At 39.7% G+C, this 15,126-nt stretch overlaps 1 protein-coding gene across 1 annotated transcript in view; it reads left to right on the top strand.

The window, feature by feature from the left end:
- The window catches only part of LOC124167670 (homeobox protein aristaless-like), a 147,324-nt gene that overhangs the window by 83,640 nt on the left and 48,558 nt on the right, over positions 1 to 15,126 (top strand). Inside the window, exon 2 of the mRNA XM_046545654.1 lies at positions 12,895 to 13,225. Coding sequence (XP_046401610.1) covers positions 13,002 to 13,225 — 224 coding nt within the window. The 5' untranslated portion in view covers positions 12,895 to 13,001. The remainder of the gene's footprint in view (positions 1 to 12,894; positions 13,226 to 15,126) is intronic.

The raw sequence follows: 15,126 nt of genomic DNA, 5'->3' as shown, positions 1-15,126 counted from the left end.
TTGATGGTGTGGTTCTAATATGATGTTACTGGCGTCGCTCTGAATAATAAAATAATTTACCCCTTTGAGTGCATGTATATTCACTCACGAGCGGAATGTTAGGCGGGGCACAGCAAAAAACTACGAAAGTAGTAACCGGTACTAAATTTCCTTGTGAAACAGAAGTGGCGCCACAAAATTTATCCTAAAACTTTTGAAAGTGACTGTACGTGTAACTTTGATGTAAATATAAGTGAACTTACGGGATTATTCGTGTAAATATCCCCGTACCTGAGTTACTCTTTCATTTTGATGACATTTTTCTCCCATTTTTTATAAAACCTACGAAACGGACTTGAAGAATTATCAGAAACATAAGTTTACCAAAGCGAGGAATCTGCTTATAAAAATGTTGTTCCAGCGAAATTTGAATTCCATTCTTGAAAGAAACGGAGAGAGCCCCGAATCTCTTCAGAAGGCAAGAAAACAGCTAGTAGGGAAAGATATTGATTGTGATCATTTGTTATTTTACTTTATAATATACATCGGGAAGCTAAAATGCTGTAATAAGTAAAGGATTTTTACGATGATATGTCCACAATTTAAAGCATTCACGATAATTGCCGTCTGTCTGTATGTGTTTCTAGTATTCATTGCCTGTCTAATAACTGTCTCACTCAAAAATGTAAACATAACATAAAAGCTTCAGTTCAATGCAATGAGTCGTTTTGAGACAAAAATTGTTCAGTCTCCGTTAATAATATCAGTATATGTATTTCGGGAATCAGCCAAAACAAAATTAACGCTTTTTTTCGCCATGATGATAAGCTTTTGGCCACTATTTCCATGAACCCAATGTGTTTACGACTTCTTCAATAATTACTGACTCGACAATAATGAGGTTCACACGTCACGCGGCGTCAGCCAATAGAAATACGTTTCGCGTCGTGGGCTTGGCTGAAGCACCTAGCGGACTTTTAAACCTACCTACTTATCTCGGTTAAAAATCGAATTTGAGACCTGAAAATTGGTGCGAGTGTTTTTCATGCATATCTTTTTGGTTTTACTTAAAAAACGAACACCAATTTTTAATTTTCGTGTTCCCTCCTATTACAGGATTATCGGGCAAAACATCGCTATTTTAAGGTATTTGATGTTACATACGTGAAGGTGACTGCATTTTCTTATTCACTGTTAATAATAAATACTTAACCAATGGATACCAAATGTCTTTCGAATCCAACCCATTGTCTAATGAGTGTTCCATTTGCTGCCTCATCGCTGGGAATTTCAACGCACTGCTGTAGTTCCTGCGCAGCCCACCTGGAGCGCTCTTTCCTTTCAATTTTCACTCCCCCCACTCCCGTCCGACCGCCCCCGACTCGTGACTCCTCGTGATGGGACAGCCGATCTCGGCCGGATGCTGTTCACGAATGACTAATTGCCCCGTGCCCAACGGACTAGCAACATGGCGGAGAGCGCACCGACATCACCTGCGTCTCCACGACTGTTCCGACCACGAATAGCAGAGGATCCTCAAGTCGGCCTCTGCATGTGTTATCACGCATTTACATCTACATCTACATAATTCCCTACGCGCCAAATCCAGGGTGTTTGGCTGGTGATCAATCACCAGCATGCAGCATGCAATTAGAACATGCACACCAAACAGTACAAAATACGTCACGCATACTAACAAATTATACTACCATATGCTGTTAGAAATAATAATAAAATTAAGAAACATGCATTACGTTTTACATAGGTTAGTAGGCTACACTACAAGTCATCTAATCTATTTATGAGTTTTATCGCTGCCGTTATAATCTCTTATCGATCGTGGAAATAAAGACATTCTGAATCTGTCTGTTCTACATTCTACATGGGTATACAAAGTCAAAGACATCGGAATATATCGGAGAAATAACCTGTAATCAGAGATGCTACCCAGCATTCGAGTTACTGATAATGTGATCCTTGAAATGCATTACTTTTCAATTATATTCGTCGCAGTTGCAGTCAACATACAGCAAAACATTTAAAGAAGTGGATCTCTCTGGTATCATCGCCACGCCACGGAATTTTTAGAACACATTTGGCTCGGATCAAGGGGAAGCGAGGCCGCACGTATTTGCTAGTCCCCCCTACATTGCAGTGGCGACTTCGGACACATCTCAATCAGTTCTTAAAATTTCCCGCAGCGCGGCGTCGACGCAGGAGCCCATTCACTATTTATAAATATTTATTGAATACTATTTACAATCGCGAGGAATATTAGTTTACATCTACATAATACTTAATTCTTAATATCACCGACGCATCATCTGAAATTATTCCCAGCAGCTACAGTGCGTGCTGGAGTTAGAGGCAAATACCATTAAAGCTGAAATCGCATAGAAACTGATTTAGAAAATAGTTATGAAGTCCGCTCAGCTGGATTATGCTCGGCATTGCGGCTTAAAAATATTAACGGTTGCAGCCAATAGTAGGTAAACGTAAGAAAAGTTGGTATTGTAAGTATTAGTATATGTGTGTGGAGGATAGGTGTAGTGATGAGAGTGTATTGAGATGTTCGAGGATATACGCCACAGCGTGTATTCATCCGAGTTTTGTGCTGAAGTCAACACAAACCAATCCAGTTTTACGCGTTACTTTAAGTCAATATTATTGGAAATACTGAAAACTCAACTTTTTTTCGCAAATGTTTGACAGAAAACAGAATTACCAATCGAAATATATATCATAAAAACAAATGCGATTGCCATGGTCATATGGAAATCTTTTGATTAAAAAAATTATGTGGGGACAATTTCCGTTCTTTGAGTAACACTCTTTCTAGAATATTAGACAAATTTATTTATTGCTGCAGGAGTAATATTCAACTACAGAATAACAAATCAATGGCAACCGTAACTAAGTAGTCAACACCATTCAACAACCGTGATATGATACATAGTCACTTCAATCTCGCTTGTATGCGTAAGAGGCTTTTGTTTACAATTGCTGGCACTCGCTGGCGTTGGCCGGATGACTTATGTTAGCAACGGCCAACAATCCCCTCCACCCCTTTCCAAACAGGCCATCAGTTCTCGAGGTCACGGCTGCGGTGGGGGCTGGAGGGGGGGGGGTTCTTTTCCCTCTCCACCGGAGTGGGCGGGGGTCGTTAGGCTGAAACAAACGAGGCACGAAATCAAATTAGCCGCCAAACAGAGCAGACAGCCGGCAGAGCGGAAACAAGGGCCGGCAATTTATGATGGGCCCTCGAGCACGCGGCCCTTAGTATGGATGGGCCCTCTCTTCATTTCTCATTCCTTTCGAGGGATCGAATGACTTTTTTGGGCGGATGCTCTCGACTGCTTTGGACTATTTGGCTTCCGCTTGGACGTTAACAGTTGAGCAGCGAGAGGCACGGTGACGTCATCAACTGCGAGCGTAGTACTAGAGATTTACTGGTCGGAAAATCCAATTTTCGATTGTCATCTGTTTGAAATTAATGCGCCTGTTTCTGTGCGTCATCGTGGGGATATAATTATTTTTTAATTTTATGTAATTTGATCGGAAATATTAGGTTAATACCTTAATTTCTATACTATAATTATCAGTGCAATCAATCGCGACTGATGCCTCATGAGTGTTTTCAACCATTCTACTTAATATTTCAGCGCGTCGTATAAAGAAACACTTTCATAGGAATGATTATTATTGAGCATTTCTCTCGTTATTTTTTTCTCTCAGGATTCATTGCATTCTCGATAGAGTAGTCTTCCATTTGAAAAGCTTTGCGAATGCATGTATTTGTTTGTTTCCTGACTTTGCCAAACGAACTCTATAGGAAGCGAGGAAACAACTTATTTCTTTCTGGTATTAATCGCGTAAAACTGTGTCTTAAATACTGCTAATGATTTCCCAAGCGCATAAATATTTTAGAAAAAATAGAACTGCGCCTAAAATCAGGTGTGCCACAAGATATCAAATTAAATTTTATTTAATTCTGCCGCAAGAATACAATAGGGTGGTTTCCTATTATTTTCCTATTGATTAAATCGAAAGATTATTACTCCTGGAGTACGTATTTCACTCTTTTATATTTTTAAATGACGATATCTATTTTTAGCGATAAAAAGAAAAGTAACAATTTTCAAGCGCGAGAAAACGCGACGGCTAAGTATGAATGCTGGGAAAAGTCCGTGTGACGTTGTTCTGGTTCCCGCTGCCGCAAGTGAGGTGCCCTTGGGGCGAGGCTTTGAGCGCTGATACGACGCAGGATGCCAGCAGGTAGCAGAGTACCCTGCTAGCTGGTAGCCCTTGGCTTAAATAAGGATTATTAATACCTTATCAAAAGAAGAAAACTTTCCGACCTTAGCCAGTTGTAATAGGTGATTATTAAGACATGTTTCCCTGAGCTCTGTGCCTCATGCATGCATTGGTAATCTTAGACGATGTAAAACTCCTATCCTCTCGTGTAGAAACTAGGTCCCTGTGACGTCACGTGGAGTGGCATCGCACGGGCGCCAATCTGGCCTTTTTCAAATACAGTTAAAATAGAGTATGTGCACGTTTTTGGGAAGTGATCTTAAAAAAAAATTCAAACCTCAATTAGGCTAAATTCCGAGTCTAAGAATAGAGAGGTACTTTTTAAGTGAGATATTAATTATAAAAATTTGCAAAATTAATGATGCGCTGAAACACCATTCGGCCATATTCTCAAGGCTGTGACGTCATTTTGTTCGATTTGCTCTCAGACATACCTTGTTCTTTAGGGTGAGCCCCTCTACAGCGTATACTTAGTTTGGAAAGAAGCCGTGGAATGGCTTATGAACTAGATTAAAAGTGTGTACATGCCATCATCTACATCTTTTAATTCATTTATTTCTCAGTTACGCTGACGACAAGAATATTAACTTTTCTACCTTGAACTACCTAATCGTATTTCTTACTCCTCGGTTCTCGCATTTGCGTTCGTTTGCAGATTTATAGTGACATTAAAATTAAAAGTCACTTAAACAGTGATGATCCTTGAAAATAGTACGACTTAATTCGTGAAAACTAAGTCACTAATTAGTAACTAACTAACTTAGTAATAGTCGGTACCCGTACTACTAACTAAAAAACGGAAAATTAATTTTCGATAAAAAATGATAGTTTGGTATTCAAAATGTTTGTAATTTAATTCCAAACACAGTGATACTAATATTTTCCAAATCGGATGTGAAATAAGCTCATTATTACGTATCACAAGTCGGGACTACTTATTGGAAATGCACCGCGCGCAGGGATTCCTCGCGTAATGAATAGTCATAACAAGACAGTTGAACCAGTTGCACCAAGAAAACCTATAAACTTATGCTGTGAAGAAATGTAAAATGAACCAATTTTTAAATTGTGCTAACAATTGCTTCGATAAGCATATTGAAACCGAATTAATGAAAAGTAATCGTCTGATCTAACTATTAAACATTTGATTTCAAGCCCGATAGATTTCCATCATACATCCGGACCAAGTTTTCAATAACATTATTTTTAGATATACCTCACAAATGCTATTCATAAACCTCAACCAAGCAAATGCATATCTGACTGACATATCTCTGTTAGCGAAATGAAAATAACTTTTAGAAACATTGAGATAATCAGGACTCTTCTTTTGAATACATTAATTCTACGAAAGAACAAATACGTCGATAAAAAGTGCGTTTTTTTAAATGAAAGTAAGATCAGATTACTGCTTAGACTGGACCAAAATGTAACTTCAGTTATTTGTGCTTACGTTTCAAACCTTAAATAGCCCAGAAGAAGAAGAACCCAGCTCAGTAGCGGCAATTAAATAATGAACTATGGATATTCATCAAGTCACCACGGGCCATAACTGAATATGAAAAATTATTTTTCGCGAGTCAGTAGGTTAAATAATAATAGAATAGAAAATAGTGAAATAGATAAATTAAATTATGATCGGTATTTGAAATGAAAATAATACAAATATCGATAGTTATCTACGTACCGGCACTTTTACTTCCGTAAACCTTCGAATCGTGCGAACAAACTTTTGGCCAATTACCTACTGTAAACAATCTTACTTAATTCACTTATTGTTAGACCTAATTTCCGATGAGGTTTCCCGTCGATTGCTCTTTATTATGAATGAGGCAACACAACAAAAAAGCTCCAGTTCAACATTAAAACTTCGTGCCGAGGCATGCAGGTATAGTCCAACATAATCAGCATGGTCAATCATTGAAACATCCACCTTCGGGATATTATTTGAAGAAACCTTCACGAAACCTGATTCCATGATAAGCACTTAAACGTATTTCCCTTTGCACAGGTCAGATCCACCAACTTTTTCCAATGCGCACGTAGTTTATTGTATCATAAACACGATCATAACACGATAAACACCTTGCACGCTGATGAGATAGAACAGAATGACGTCACATACCGAGGAGCCAATAGATGAGCGTTTTCGTCTGCCCAATATCGTTGCGAAAACAATGCATATTAAATATTAATTATTAAACAAACTAAGCAACAATTAATGCTGTTAATCGAAAGTAATGATATTTACGATACACTTTATCGAATAAACTGCATTTAAATCGTATTCCTCCCGGGCGCACATACTCTATTGACCATTGCCATTCGTCTAAACTGGGAATTCTAAAACCAAATAATTTGTATATTATGAATACACTAATGGTGGGTAACGAATCGTCTTTCGTTTTCTTTGATGAAGGAAACTACCCTATTGGAACAAGAGTACTTAAGTGAGAGCCGTCATATGCTTAAGCAGAGGAGTATGAGTTGACAAAAGTTGCTCCTCGTATCGCTGGCGGTAGAACAATACGAATTCCTCGGATTATGAACCACAGTTAGGACTGTCCACCGACATTTACGTTCACCATGATATCTATCTACCGAATTCATAAATTTTCATTGTTATAAACCTCGCGAGTACATGCACCATATTGCGAATATTTGATTGTTATATTCATTGCAAATATTGCGACGACGCCGAGCTTTTCAGAAATTCACATTTATTTTCCCGTTAATTCCAATTCCAATCGACCAAATCACTTCACGATAATTTTTTTGCTAATTCCACCAGATTATGCGCTAATCTTTTTATATGACCTCCGCCATTAACGCATAGTTACTGGAATCCAAGCTAATTCCTGCACACAGATGATTTACTGTTAAATTGTAACTGTCCTCAGCGTCCTTAACGTGGCGTCTCTTCGCCAATAAGCGATCATTAAATGCTCTCCGACCCATGTTGAGAGGTCCTTTCTTTCTTTCTGAGGGCACTCATCAATCGCTTATGCTCTCATCCTGAGAATGCCAGAGTATACGGTGAGGACTCTCTGCTTCAATTGCCTTTTTCTCAAGTTTGAAAATTTTGCATCATCGCTATCTCGGATGTAAATATCTTCATAATTAAGGCACAGGTAAATGCTGAAAAAGATCTCGTTTACGTACCCCAAAAATTTCAAATTGGTAACGTAAGATTGAGTGCTAGGTCACCGAATGAGTCGACCGTCATGCAGGAGAGAGGCATTCTTGACGAGGGATATTGCCTCATTGGCGTGCTTGGAACATGTCTCGAAAGCGCCCTCCGAACTGTTGCAAAATATGTATTTGAATGAAGTCTTTTAGTATATCATAGTCACTGGAAATTTAATTCGTCAGTAGAGGAAGATAGACGAAGCAAACGTAAGCATTGAAGGCTGCCAAAACAAGGACCGCTGCGAAAGACTGCGACTGCTATTATGGAGTTGACAAAAACAGAACCTGCGGGGAAAGGACACGATTAACGGTGCGTGCTATAATGTCTACACTTACTATCAGATAGGACGATTCTTTTTCTTTCTCTGCTTCCAGTAAGAGAACAAATGTACTGACAGGAAATACTAAAGGTCGTTTTACACGGGGCACGGAATTGCGTAGGTTAGAGCTGCATTAATTTCTAAAATGGCGTGGAATTGCGCGAATGCATGAACGAAATTAGAACAGGGGCTATTTTGCCGTCTCGCATCCACGCATTCTCGCATGTGTTCTCGCAATTCACCGCTTTACACGACGCAATTTCGAATGCGCGTTCGCACGCACGTCAGATTGCGTAATTCTGTGTACCGTGTAAAACGGCCTTAACAATTGCCTAATATTGCTGTTTTTTTCTATGTCAACGACGATTGTTTAAAGTTATACTTAGGCAACTGTATAGCAGCAAGGTACAGGACAATGCCAGATGTCGTGTGATTTAAGCTTTGAATTAGACTTCGGAACTCGCTGTACTTATACACAGTATGCAATCACGGTTCGTAACGGATGGCACGTGCCTGTTGTAGAGTCATCATAAAATCATGACTGAAATGCAGAAAAATTGCTTCCTTCAACATTCATCGACATCTTTCCAATCAAGTTGCTGATGAATATACTGAAAGAATAAGTAAACAGGATATAAAATGGGCATGTTCTCATTGCTATACTTGGCATCCTTTTGGCAAGCAGACGAGCTCACTCGCTTCATCGCAGACACTTGGTGTTACATTACCTCTACATCTATCTACATAATGCCCTGTGAGCCACCTCTGGGATGTTTGGCAGGGGGTGATCAATCACCAGCATGCAATTGGACTCCCATATGCACACCACACCGTCCAAAAAACGTCACGTATACTAACAAATTATACTACTGTATGCTGTTAGAAATAATAATAAAATTTAGAAACATGCATCAAGTTTTACACGTTTGTAGGCTACACTACAAGTCATGCAATCTATATATGAGCTCTATCGCTGCCGTTATAGTCTCTTATTGATCGTGGAAAAAAAGGCATTCTGAATCTGTCTGTTCTACAATCTATCTCTCTTATTTTATGTACATGATCTGATCTTTCGTGGTATGTTGGCATTCGTAAGGTATGGCTAACTTCGTTAGAAAAGACACTGCTCTTGAATTTATCTGAAAGGTTTAGTCTATTTTTCAATCTAATAAACTTTTTTATTAATTATAAATTATTTGGATGCTCAGATGAACACACTCGTAAGTACCAGCGAGAAAGATCGCGTTATTAACCCTATCACAGAATCTAATAGTTGAACTGGAGCGTAAATTGACTGTTTTCAAGAAACATCCGAGTAGTGCACAGGGAATAGGTCACAGGAGAATATTTTACGCGGGTAGACGCGAGAGCAGATAGTTCTCCGCTCGGAAAGTGAATCGCCGGAAGCAACCGCTACGAATCCGGTAATTAATTCGTCAGTCAGTGTCAATTGCGAGTCACTTGACGCCGGAACAAAGGGTTTCACGGGGAGAGGGAGGGAGATATTGCTGCCGAAACAAAGGGAGAGTTCATTGGGAGGGAGATGCTCTCGTTGCCGCGCGCGGGTGGGCGCATCGCCTGCAGGGTGCGGTTCGGCTGGGTGCGGCTTTTCCGTCTCACTAGCGCCGCCAGCGACGTCCGCAGAAAGCGAAGCTCTCGCATTTGAGAAGAATTATTCACGGCAGCCCTTTGGTCTCTCACCATCGAACACGGGATGGCCTCCTCGAAAAATGCACTCGTAGCCCACATATTGATGTGGGATCCGTGATTTCAGAACAAAAAACCTCTGGGGAGCCAAAAGTATCGGATATTGGAGCCTGTAGAGGGCCAGAGTATTTGCTTTTTCCCAATCCCGCCGATTAAACACCTAATTTCGTTTTGTATCTCATATCTTCACTCATACAATATTTGTAAAGCAATGACCGATGGCTCATGATTTTTGCATTGAGCCAAAGAAGAGCGTGGTGGATTAGCTGCGTAATCAAACACAGCGGTGACGTGGGAAAAGTAAATGTAGTAAAAATTGATGGAAAAATCCCAAAAGGAAGACTTAATGAACGAGTACTCACGATTAGAACAGATGAAGAAGGATAGCAGGAAGGAGAGGCTCAGGGGGGGAAAAAATTGCTTTGGGATGGAAATAAAGGGAGGGTTGCGCGATTCATATCAATCTTAGGATTGCAATGCTATGAATGGATGAACGAATTGCATTTAATGCGTTATTTAGGTGCATCATGGAAAAGGTTTCGTTTTTTTGGACGGTGATTTTCACTACACATGATTTACTCTATTTGTTAAGGATATATGATATGATTGCGTGGACATGCATGGTAATAGATATATTATTGCATCTGCGTCCAATGAATTCTAGGATGATATCGAACGATGATGATGCTTTACGTTTAAATCCCAGAAATAGTCGGTGCATTCCAGCGTTGAAGTCTCCGGTGTAATTTGCACGAAAGGTTGCCTAATGACCAGGGACTAGAGCGGCTTCTTCCTTATTCTATATAAATACACATTTTCTATAAAATCCACATTCTTGCGCATTTAACTACGCACTTCTCACACTCTTTAGATATTTGACATGACCTGTGCTGCAATTTGGAATGAAGACACGGCATACAAATACTTTCACGAATGGATTTCTTAATGTTCTTCCAATTATTATTCTGTAATGCGTTATCTGCAATTGCCAAACTAAAGGAGTCCACAAAAATAACCATTAATTACCATCCCAAATACTGTCATTTACAAAACGCGGGCGCCGTTCGAACTAACTGAGCAGTAATATTTTCAATATTCCTTCAAAATATCACCAATAGCTTCAACTTTATTGTTCTGAAAATAAAAACAATAAAAAAATCATCCTAAGACATAGCATACTTTAGCTCTTTGGACAACGTCTTAATTATATGAAACCGGTTTTTTAAACATTTCTTATATATTATCGCTTATTTACCTCCTACGCTTCATATTTTCTCGTTGAATGAGCTGCATTTCACTTGGCATCAACAACTAGGATCTGTCATTAGGGTGGTTTCCTTTTATTTTTTTATTGCCTAAGTAGAAAGATTATTACTCCTGGAGTACGTATTTCATGCTATTAGATTTTTTAATGACGATATCTATTTTTGGCGATGAAATGAATAGTGAAAATTTTTGAGAGTACGTAAAATTAAAGAAAATAAACCATGGCTTCAGATTATGTGGGTTTTTTTATTCCGCAAGTATCCACCTATTGAAGACGGGCGTTTTTATGGAAAATTGCTCATGTTTGAGTCCCTGTATCTCAGTAACGGGTGGGATCTATGTCAAATGAAGTACATATCCATAAATTTCAATCTTGTTTGAGTAAACCTGCGAAGTTTCAAGTTTATAACTCAAAAAAAGCCGTTTTGTAAATTTGTCTGGCTTTTCCGATTTCCGCCCACTGTGCGACGGATGGAAAAATGGAATGCGTGTTTCATCACAATCGAGGATATCTTAAAATGGGCAAACGAGACCACTGAGGATGTAAGGTTTTATGAGGAGATATGTCCATCAAAGGACCATCGATCTATTATAATTTAATGATTCACTGTATTAATCATAGAAATAGTCGTGATTAGAGCTTTAGATTTCTTCAAGAATGTGCAGAATTCCCTCTGGTCGTTTGATCGTTGCTCAATTGGTTCATCGGTCCATTGCGTACATGCAGTGAGTAATTTTCATACTATTTATAGCAACTCCCGCCAATAAATGTGAAGTCTTCTCTCGAGTGACATGTCGTGGCATAGGTTTGACAAAAATTCTCACCCTCATTTTGGCCAAAGATGACGTAATGTCGTAGATCTTGTGATGGCAGCACGGCCCAAATGTGCCACGGCTTCTAAGAAATACAAATAGCGCAGCATTGATGGTAAAAAACCGACATTTTTCCGGGTGCAACTCTTAATCAAATTCTTGGTCGTCTTCATGTTGCCACAATAATTTCCAAAACTTTCCCTTTGGCCGTAAACTCGAAGATTAATACATAAATATCACTTTATTCCGATGGGAAAGCAAATGACTATTAACGCAAAATAATGTATTTCCTCACTTTTGTCATTAATTACACAGGCCAACAAAAAAATTTTGTTTGCAAACTTTTTATTTTAATAGCTGATCTTTATAGATTTTTATGTGCCGAATCCAAACCTGGCCACTGTTTTTTTGTATCACCCATAGTTTCCAAGCAATATGTATTTTAATATTTAGTCTAATACCCCTATACGGTGTTTATGGAAATCAATAAAAGACTGTGTTACATCATAAAATTGTTTGTATTTACTGTTCACTACATCGCGATAAAATTGTTTGTATTTACTACAGCGTGTAAATACAGGGTTCACTTGTCAACTGGAATTTGTCTACTCTTTCTTTCCCTTTTTTCCTTGAAGCTCCTTGTGATGTTTTTTCTGCGATGAATCGCTTGCTGAACTTTTCGGCGAAGTACCAACAGTAATCCCCAATTATCTTCGTTCATTAGACCTACTTTTTTCTATTGTATTATAATTATAAAAATCTGTTAAATTCTACAAATATTGCTTGATTTCATAAATTTAACTGTAAAATGTGAATAAATGGTAGGTGATACAACTTTAAAACCATCATATTTGGATTCAGCATCTTAAAAAATATTAGAATAAGGTATTTTCAGTAAATATAACTAATAACTTCAGGCTTTACTTAGTGAAACCTCTCCATATAGGAAGTAAGGAAATATAACTTTGTAAGGTTCACTGTTATTTAATTATGGGCACGACTCGGGTTTCGTAACTTGGTTACATCAGTCACCTGACGATGTAACCAAGTTACGAAACCCGGGTCGTGCCCATAATTAAGTAACAGTGAACCTTACAAAGTTTTATTTCTTTACTTCCAATTTTCAGCAAAAATGTTTTTTCATTGTTGGCCTGTGTTATGCAAGAGTCCAGAATCTTTTACTTTTTTGAATAAGGTGTTTTCAGTTGGAACTTGTCAAACTTTTTTTTAATGGTCAAACCATGACGTAGCGTTGTAGTTTGTGCTCTTGGGCGTTGTGTTTGATTTTGCGTCATTATTCCCGCAGACTATTCCGGAGTGAGCCCGTCTGGTCGGCTGGAGGCCCCTCCGCCTGCCCCCGCCGCCCCCTCGCAAGGTGACTCCTCGCCGCCCCCAGCAGAGGACCCGGCCGCCATGGGCGTGTCCGAGCTGCTGCCCCCGGAGGCGGAGGTGGCGGGGGCGGAGGGGGGCAAGGGCCTCTCGGACGGCGAGGCCTCCGGAGACCCGCCTTCGACTCCCGACGAGGAGTTCCCGCCCAAGCGCAAGCAGCGCCGCTACAGAACCACCTTCACGTCGTTCCAGCTGGAGGAACTGGAGAAGGCGTTCGCTCGCACTCACTACCCCGACGTGTTCACGAGGTGAGTGGCAGCGATCAAATGCACCCAGCAACCGCACCGTCACACAGTGGGCTAGAATAGAAAAAAGATGGCCAAAACCTAAAAAACGATTTTTTTTGAGCTAGGAAGTTGAAACTTCGCAAACATATTCTCAAATAAATTGTGCATGAGTGCCCAGTGATTGCATAATAAGAGTCATTTGTAGCAATATTTATTAATTTCACTTTCTAATGATTATTTTCTATCGTACTCTCCGCCGCCGCCGGCCAGAACCGGAGTCGACCGCACGCTCGAAAAAACGATTTAAAATACGGGGTTGCAAGTTGGTGCAAGTTTGACTTTAGATCCACAATAGAGAAGCTTCATAAAACGACGTGGTATCAGTCACTTGGCGGAGGTCCGTGGCAATATCTACTTTTTCTCTACGTTAATTAAAAAATGGGCTGAAAACAGGCTCCGCCATTTTGTTATATATCAATGGTCATTGATGAAACAAAATCTTTAAAAACCCTTTAAATGGAAGAAAAAGAAGTACCAATTAAGATAGTGTAACATTTTTGTCGATTAAACTATTCATGAAACCACTGCACGAGGATAAAGTCGGCAATTTTCAGAAAAAATCGAGGGTGATCGTTTTTCGCTAAATTTGTTCAACTTTGACCTCACATATAATGTTAACGTGAAAACACAGGAGAGAATTAATCTGAAGAGTTATGCACAATTTATTTGAGAATATGTATGCGAAGTTTCAACTTCCTAGTTCAAAAAAATCGTTTTTTAGGTTTTGGCAAGCTTTTTTCGATCCTAGCGTCAGTTGGGTACCGAGGCATCAGTAGTTCGTAACGCTGCCGTTTGGCCGTGGTCGGCGCTACTGGTGTTTACAAATACGGAAAATGCAAGTATGAAAAAAGGACGATATGATTATTTCGAGACATTGAGAGCGAAAATAGATTGAAGAAAAAACCTCGGTATAGTGGAGGTGATTTCTTTTAAAGCCCAAGGTACACGATAAACCTAATAGAATCATTAATCAAAATAAAAATAGTAATGCTAGTAAAAATGATGAATTTTCTTCATTCGGGCGTGGGTAATACTTTGCTGGAAGGGTGGATCGGGAAATCGAATATTTCGAAAAAAAAAAGCTTAAAAAACGTTGTGAAGCTAAGTTGTTGACATTTTTAAATGACATTTAGGTGTGCTTGATGGAATCCTATTGCATGCTGTTGATTGCTGGTGATTGACCAGTCCCTGCCATACACCATAGAGGTGGCTCACTTCAGAGTATTACGCAGATGTAAATAGAATGAGCAAGGTCTCCATTTTCGATCACCCGTCGCGACGTCAAGCTTCCGATCAGCGCCCCAGGTGGAAATACGGGGAAATAGAGATCGGTAGTAGGTAGTTGTAGTCCGTTGAGGGGCAGTAAAACGCCAACGAGGGGTATCATTAAAAAAAACACGATATGACCTCTTAATTGAAGGGAAGTTTACGGCTCTTCCCGAACTCTCCCAAACCAATTCCGTGGAATCCAATTTTGATAACAATCTGACGACAGCGCTGCGGCGGCGTGCCGTGTAATTTGCCCTGGACACGGCGACGGCGGCATTGGGGCGCTTATTAAGGCACGATTGAAAAAGAAGCGGGCTGATCGCCATTTAGGGCAAATAATGGACTTCCAGGGAAAAGCACTTTGCTGCCTCCTTGGCCTTGCTTCTGAGGAGCAAAGCGTCCACGCCTAACACACTTACGCCGTCAGCGTAGATATCGTAGGTGCTGATATTGGAGCGAGAATAAGTACCTACGCCCTCGAACAGAACAGACTGCAAAAATAGGCACCGATTCCCGCGGAGACAAAATCAACTCGAAGCAAATGCAAAAGATGTTCATTTGCCTCCGAAACCAAGAAGAAACCCCTGCAATTG

The sequence above is a fragment of the Ischnura elegans genome, chromosome 11, assembly GCF_921293095.1.
Source record: "Ischnura elegans chromosome 11, ioIscEleg1.1, whole genome shotgun sequence".
In the NCBI taxonomy this organism is placed as follows: Eukaryota; Metazoa; Arthropoda; class Insecta; order Odonata; family Coenagrionidae; genus Ischnura; species Ischnura elegans.
This window is presented reverse-complemented; position numbering and strand designations above follow the sequence as displayed.